This window comes from Centruroides sculpturatus, unplaced genomic scaffold (genome assembly GCF_000671375.1).
Source record: "Centruroides sculpturatus isolate CEXI.00-Female unplaced genomic scaffold, Cexi_2.0 scaffold646, whole genome shotgun sequence".
NCBI classification, from domain to species: domain Eukaryota; kingdom Metazoa; phylum Arthropoda; class Arachnida; order Scorpiones; family Buthidae; genus Centruroides; species Centruroides sculpturatus.
In genome coordinates, this window is record NW_019384827.1 from 101,135 (window position 1) to 108,650 (window position 7,516).

Consider the following 7,516-nt stretch of genomic DNA (forward strand, 5'->3'; position numbering starts at 1 on the left):
ATAGCTCAAAAATTGGCCTGTCTTATATGTGAAGTGATCTCTCATAGTAGAAAGACAATTTTGCCACCTTGGAAATCTGGTCAGAAATTTATAACATAATACAAAAAAACCAACAAAAAACAGAAGTAAAACAATTTTCTATTCATTGTTCCTTTCCAAAACTATATTAAATTTTAATCTTTTAAGTAGCTTGATAAGTCTAAATTATAAAAATTATTAGAAAATGAACACCTCGGAAAGGCAAGAGATCATTTAAAAAGCAACAGACAATCTTCGAATAAAAACATTAATGACAATAATCACTAGTAAAGACAGACTATGGCCACATTGATTAAGTCATCAGTTTTAAGTTTGATCTTCAACAACAAAATACCTTTTGAGATGATTTAACGCCTTTAACACAAAGTTTGCTCGTACAGCAGTGTCATTTTAGAAATTGACCATTGTCCAACATTAACATTTTCTTCGAGTTCAACATAACCAGACATACCAGAATTCTCACATGCATACAAGAAGTTCAATAGAAGCTTCAAATTTCTGATTAAATTATGAAAAATTATTTGCCTTTTGAAACATGATGAACAATTGTTAAAAAGCACTGGACTGTTAAACATCCTTCATTTAATCCTTTACATTGATCAATATGTTGTACTGTACAATAGTAACTATGAAAAATTAATTTTTTCTAAAAATCGCCATATAGAAAATTTTGTCTCAAAATATGATATAGATAAGTTAATGGCACCAATGGTCAACCATTTAACACTGTTTTAGACTTTAATATTTTTTATTACAACATGTAATAACATGAAAAGCAAAATTTATACATGAGAAAAAAGTTTGTTCTGTATTTGTCATGGAAAAGCTATTTTTTTATCAGACCTTTGTTTACATTATGAAAAAAAATAGTTAAATCACAGTTCATCACGTAGTCAACTAGCAAGTGCACGATCGTTTATGGCTATTGACAATTGCATTTTCCTTCATTGAGAACCTCACAAATGTGGCAATTGGGAAAGGATAAGCAAACTCAATAATGGACATTTCGTAGAAAACATGTACCCAGAACATGGAGCCCTCGTTATCTTCTAAAGGCCAGTAAGGCCTCACTACATGATCGACCACCAGAAGGGGTGTTTTGCACTAATTTTTCCCCATCACCACAAGTGAGACAACTCGTTATTCTTGCATTTCATCACGAAAGTGGTGTCTTACATCGCTTCTTGTGAGGATGGCTTGCCTAAAACTGCTTCGACAGACTAATTATTCAAGGATTTCGACTTACATGATTGTCTATCAGAAGTGGTCAACAATAGGAACTCCTATCCTATATATATGGGATTTTCTACACTTTGGTATAAGAAAACCAATCTGAAGTTCTAGTAAATCTAAGTTACACGACAAAATCACACTCTACACCAGTGTTTTTCAACTTTTTCTCACGGCAGACCAGTTAAATTATGGATAATTTTACAAGGATCAAGAAACCGTAAGTGACTACACATTATGTTTATTTATGCTTATCTAGAATTACTGCACCCAACAAAGTACATGCAGTAATTCTAGATTACTAATTAAATGACACCAATGACCAACTATGCCAGCTTCAGTACAAATATTATCTGCAGATCAGCAATCGTAAACTGCCACTCTACACTACAAAGAAGTATTATTTTTTGTAATTTATTTCCGGTACTATATCCTATAGATAATTAACTTTTTATAATTTAAGTCTGTTTTCTACTTTTTTCCCTACTAGTAATCTGTATAGCAGGAAAAGCAAATATTATAAATCTGTTATTGCAAAAATCTACTCACAAAGTCGACCCAAAATCCAGCAAATAAACAGTTGTACGAACGTTTTCATTTACCTTCATATAGACGTCGTCGGGTGGAATATTACGATTCTACGAGAAGATTCTTCATTTAGAATCACCACACCTACTAAGCTGCGTGTGTGATTGTAAATGAAGAATTTTCTCATAGAATCGTAATATTCCACCCGACGACGTCTATACGAAGGTAGACGAAAACATTCGTGCAACCATTTACTCGCTGTGCTTTGGGTCGACTTTGTGAGTAGTGTTTTTGTTTATATATCCGGTATTGTGTTGTTGTTGTTGTTCTGTTATTGCAATAAAGAGAACATAGACTGAATAAAATGGTTGTGCTGTAAGTTTTGCAGACAATATTTGTACAAATTGTATTTGCATTCAAAAATTAGATTTTCCTGGCTATCAAGTCAGCCTCACCTATAATTATACAATGTTAAAATTAAGAAAACTGTAACTAAAGTTATCAATGGCACGCAAACACATTAAAATTCGTGTACAGGCTTTGTGCATGTCACCACAATGATACGAGAGCTTACCGAAATGTAATTATTATATTTTATAATAATAATAATAAAGCATGAAATCCAACCTTTCAATTCTTTCAATAACGGATCGTTCACCGACATTTTAAAATGACGACGACACGCGATGACAAAAGCAAAAATGACAATTAAGAATCTTTATTTTTGCTTATGGAAAAACTGACACTACATTATGATTTATTATTATTAAAATGTAAAATATGCATTCGTCAACTGACTCATCACACAACTGTTTCTGCTATCGTTTCACCCGTGTTGCCAACCTCGATTGTTATTACTTATATATTCAAATAATTATAATTCCAAAATTTGAGATATAAATTATTTTTTATACATTTAAAAATAGCGGTTTTTCTATAAATAAATAAAAAATTTATAAAATATTTTTAAGAATTGAAACTTTTTAAAATTTTTACTCTCCGCCTAGCGGACACTTTTTTCCGGTGTTGTAAAAAATCATATTTAAAATTTTTTTAAATTTAAAATAAAAATCGTGATATTCTTCTGTCATTTTAAATCGATATCAAAAATCAAATTTTTCTAATTTATTTCTAATAAAAAAAAATTACGAGCTTTTGAAATTCCCATAGAAAAATTACTTTTTAAACGCCATCTGCCGGAGATTGCCTGCATATTCAGAGTTATAATAAGACTTAAGCTGATATAAATGTGAATGTTTTAGTCCTCGAGGTATCATATACACCTTCTAGAACAGTATATTCATCGTTCGGGTCGCTTCACCTAATAGGTGGCGCTGCAATTCGGAGAAAAAGCGATCATAGGCTGCATTCTCCATATAAACGAGAGAGAGTATAGTATAGAGAGTGAATGTTTTGTTTGGATGTTTGTTCGCTATACACGCCTAGGCCTTTCGACCGATTGCTACGAAACTTGGCAGTTATGTTTTAATATACCGCTAACTTAGATAATGTCGACATCCCACCCTAAAATATCTATTTGATTTCTGTGAATTAATTCATTTCTATCTCCATTAGATTTGCTGGTTTACGCGTAGCGCCATCTATTGGAAAAATTTAACTAAATAGTAAGCTAAATATAATTCTTATAAAAAAAAAGATATAACGGTACTTTCTAATAAGGGCCCTCCAGTAGCCGAGTGCATAAAACCACCGAATTTTGGTGGTTAGTCATGAGTTCGGGCATGGCCAACGGGTTGGCCATGTGCAATTTTCAGGGTTTTCTTCATCTAAATAGGGTTCAACTTCCCATAAAAAGCATCTCCCCGACAGATCACTCACGTGTTGTGTTGCAGTAACCAAATAAACCAAACTCAATCTAACCAGCAATTATTTATTACGACATCGTCACAATGCCGGGCTGCGACTTTTGGTCAGAATGTTCTCAATTTTTTAGTGGTAATCATGCCCCTAAACATCATACTTTTCCTGTTAGCAATAAAGTCGTGCCGGTCATCTAAATCCCGTCAGTTAATCTGGACCTCCTGTCTCTATTCTTTCCACATCTGGTCTCCTTCCTTAATCTTTCTTGAGATAAAGAAAGGACAGACAGACAGGGGAGACGACAGTTGGAATTTATAGGTCTACAATTTTTTCAAATTGCAGCCCATAAATGCAATATTTACTAGAACTTACTTCCCACGTAGTTTATACAATTTGTTGACAAAATATAAACACTTTATTATCACACAAAAGCAATTATTCTAGCATTTTTACAAGATTTTTTTCTTGCTTTTTGACGCTTTAAATTTTTAAATTTGACTTAATTCAATTATATATTTGATGTTTTTGCATTTGATAAAAATATTCTAAACGCAGTTTAGTCAATATGTAACACACACCATTAACTGACTTTTGGGCCACCCTTTATCGATTCTATTTCTTCACATCTTTAATGATATTATACAGTTATGTATTGTATAATACTGTTTATTTATTTAATAACTATAAAAATATATAATTTGTGTATATAATAGAATGCTGTAACCATGCTTCCACACGTCTCTGGATAGTGGATAAAGACGTTGCAGCTGTCCATGCTTGTGTGAGGACCCAGAAATAGCCCCCGCAAAAGGGAAAGATATAAGAAAAAGAAAGTTTGTTAAGTTAAATCGTCAAGAAAGCAAATTATATAAGTATCGACTTGGCGATACCGGACTTTGACGTCAGCGCTCATAAAGAATAACGGGAAAAACAAAATTTTAGATATAAAAGAAGAAAATTTAAAATATTAAAGTTAAGACGCAGTTTAGAAAGCAAAACGAAACTAGAAAAAAGAAGAAAAAAATAAAATATCAAAAAGCATAGGTGTCATAATCAACAATTAAACGCGATCAGATTCGAAAAGATGGTGTCGGATAAACCATCTCCAGCCGACCTTTCCCGCGAGCTTTACGAAGCTCTATTTACACCTGGAGGCAGGTGGATGACCAATTGGAAAACAGTGATGTAAGATCTATCCAATTAACAAGAAGCCGATCGCAAAAACCCTATAAAAACGCAATTCCAAAGACAACAGAACTTCTACTAAGATTTCCACTAAGCTTCCACTAGACTTCTGTTGTGTTAGTGTCGTCTCCGTTCTTCTTTTTGTGCACCGACGTTAGAGACTTTGAACTTTTTTCTCTCAACACTGTCCAGAAAACCCTACGACGTTGAATAAGATCGCCGCCGCAATTACCGACGACGCAATACCGGTACCAGAATCGAAATTTCCCAACAACACAGGATCTTGCCAACAAGAGACTTTATGTAAGCATTATCGTCCGGAATAAACGGTTTACCTCTGTGAAACACTTGTCTTTGCTGCTTTAAAAACCGCCACCCATATACGCGTAGACCTTAGACCATCCCGACGAAAGGGAATAAAAATCTCCCCCCCCCCAATAGGCGTTCTTACAGTGGTGTCAGAAGTAAGGGATTTATTTTAAGTCCCACGAACTTTGTAAGCACGCCGACAATACAATACAAACCTTCCAACGCCTAGCAGATTTGATTCTAGCGGGTTTAAAACACAAAATTTGTCTGGTTTACATGGATGACATCCTAGTGTTTAGTTCCGACGTCAAATCACACTTAGAGCGTTTAGAATTAGTCTTTCAACGTCTGGCAAGTGCCGGGATAAAACTTAAACCAAAAAAATGTATCTTCTTGAAACGACAAATAAAATTCCTAGGACACGAGGTGTCGGAAGAAGGAATCCGACCTGACCCAGCAAAAATAGAGTGCGTTAAAAATTTTCCCCGACCACAAAGTAAGAAGGACGTTAGAGCATTTTTAGGTTTGACAGGTTACTACAGACGACATATTTCCCAATATGCAAAGATTTCGAAACCCCTTTCCGATTTACTGAAGAAGGGTGAGAAATTCCATTGGACAGACAACCAGAAAGTCGCTTTTGAGAGGTTAAAGGAGACATTAATATCAGCCCCATTACTGCACTCACCAGATTTCGATAGCCCCTTTATTTTGGCAACCGATGCATCAAACACTGCGATGGGTGCTGTATTGTCACAGAAAGATGAACGTGGAGAACTTCCAGTGGCTTATGCAAGCAGATTGCTCAAACCAGCTGAAAGAAATTATAGTACCACAGAGAAAGAATGTTTAGCTGTTATATGGTCAATCAAACATTTTAGACGCTATTTGTATGGGAAAAGTTTGAGATAATTACGGATCATATACCCCTTAGATGGCTCATAAACGTTAGAGATGAAAGTTCAAGACTAAGTCGTTGGAATTTAGCGCTCCAAGAATATCAGTTTGAGATTATACACAAACCTGGCAAAACACATACAAATGCTGAGGCACTGAGCCGCATGCCGGGGGCGAAAATAGACGAAATGCAGCTGATCTTTAGTAAAGAACAAGTTAGGGAACAACAGCAAAAAGATCCCCTTTTGTAGTCAAGTAAAGAAGCAATTAATGGGAGACCCGTCCTCTCAAGATACAAACCTAGATGTAGCAAACTTTTATTTAGATGCAGATCAAACCCTTTACCACAGAAAGGCAATAGCTGAAAGAAATGAGGTTTGGGACAGATTAGTAATTCCCCAAATAATGATAGAATACATTTTAAAATTATTTCATGACATTCCTAGCTCAGGACATTTAGGTGCAAAAAAGATGCGAAAGAAATTACAAAAACAGTTTTATTGGCCAGAAATGAACAAACATATAACGCATTACTGCGATAGTTGTCAGGAATGCGCGATGAGGAGAAGACCCCTGCATGGACATCAAGCCCCTTTGCAGACGTTTCCAAAGGTATCGAGACTTTTTGAGCGTACTGCATTGGATATCCAAGGTCCACTACCTGTAACTCATCATGATAACAAGTATTTGTTAGTTTTCATAGACCATTTTTCTAGATGGGCAGAAGCAATCCCTTTGCCCGACATAACTGCTAAAACAGTGGCGAAAGCGTTCATCACGCAAATTATTTTAAGGCATTCAGTCCCCAAACAACTGCTTACAGATAGAGGAGCCAATTTTGTATCTAAGGTTATGAAAGAAGTATGCGATTTGCTGCATATAGATAGACTCCTTACAACCGCATATCACCCCCAATGTAATGGAATGGTAGAACGGCTGAATAAAACGCTCATAGATATTTTAACACACTATGTTGACAAGGACCACGTAATTGGGATGAAGTGATCTCTTACGCGCTGTTTGCTTATAATATAACCGTGCATTCGAGCACAAATGAAACCCCATTTTATTTAATGTACGGACGTGATCCTACATATCCGTTTGACATAGTTACGGAACCAAATAGACCCGGTTATGACATAAGCGAAAATTTCGCGAGCGAACTCAGGGTTAGATTGAATTCAGCACACCAAATAGCGCAGGAACACGCAGAAAAAGCCGCGATAGACAGAAAACTATATCACCAGCGTAAAAACAAACCTTACAAATTTTCAGTAGGAGATCGAGTTTTTGTAAAGGAAGAAGTAGTCCCCTCTGGATTGAAGCGAAAGTTAGCTCCCAGATGGCAAGGACCCTATCGAATAGTTGCTGAGACGAGCCCGGTAGATTTCTTCGTTCAGCACATACAAACCAGAAAGAAGTTGCATACACACGCCAATCGAATGAAGCCTGCAATAGCTAGTTTAGAATTTAAGCCTTCCTGCGAGGAGGACGATGACTCAGGAAC

General features: G+C 35.6%; 1 protein-coding gene across 1 annotated transcript in view; it reads right to left on the reverse strand.

The window, feature by feature from the left end:
• The window catches only part of LOC111630039, a 39,528-nt gene extending 36,899 nt beyond the window's left edge, over window positions 1–2,629 (reverse strand). Inside the window, exon 1 of the mRNA XM_023374043.1 lies at window positions 2,425–2,629. Within this exon, the coding sequence (XP_023229811.1) occupies window positions 2,425–2,461 (37 nt within the window). The 5' untranslated portion in view covers window positions 2,462–2,629. The remainder of the gene's footprint in view (window positions 1–2,424) is intronic.
• Between the last annotated feature and the right edge of the window lie 4,887 nt (window positions 2,630–7,516).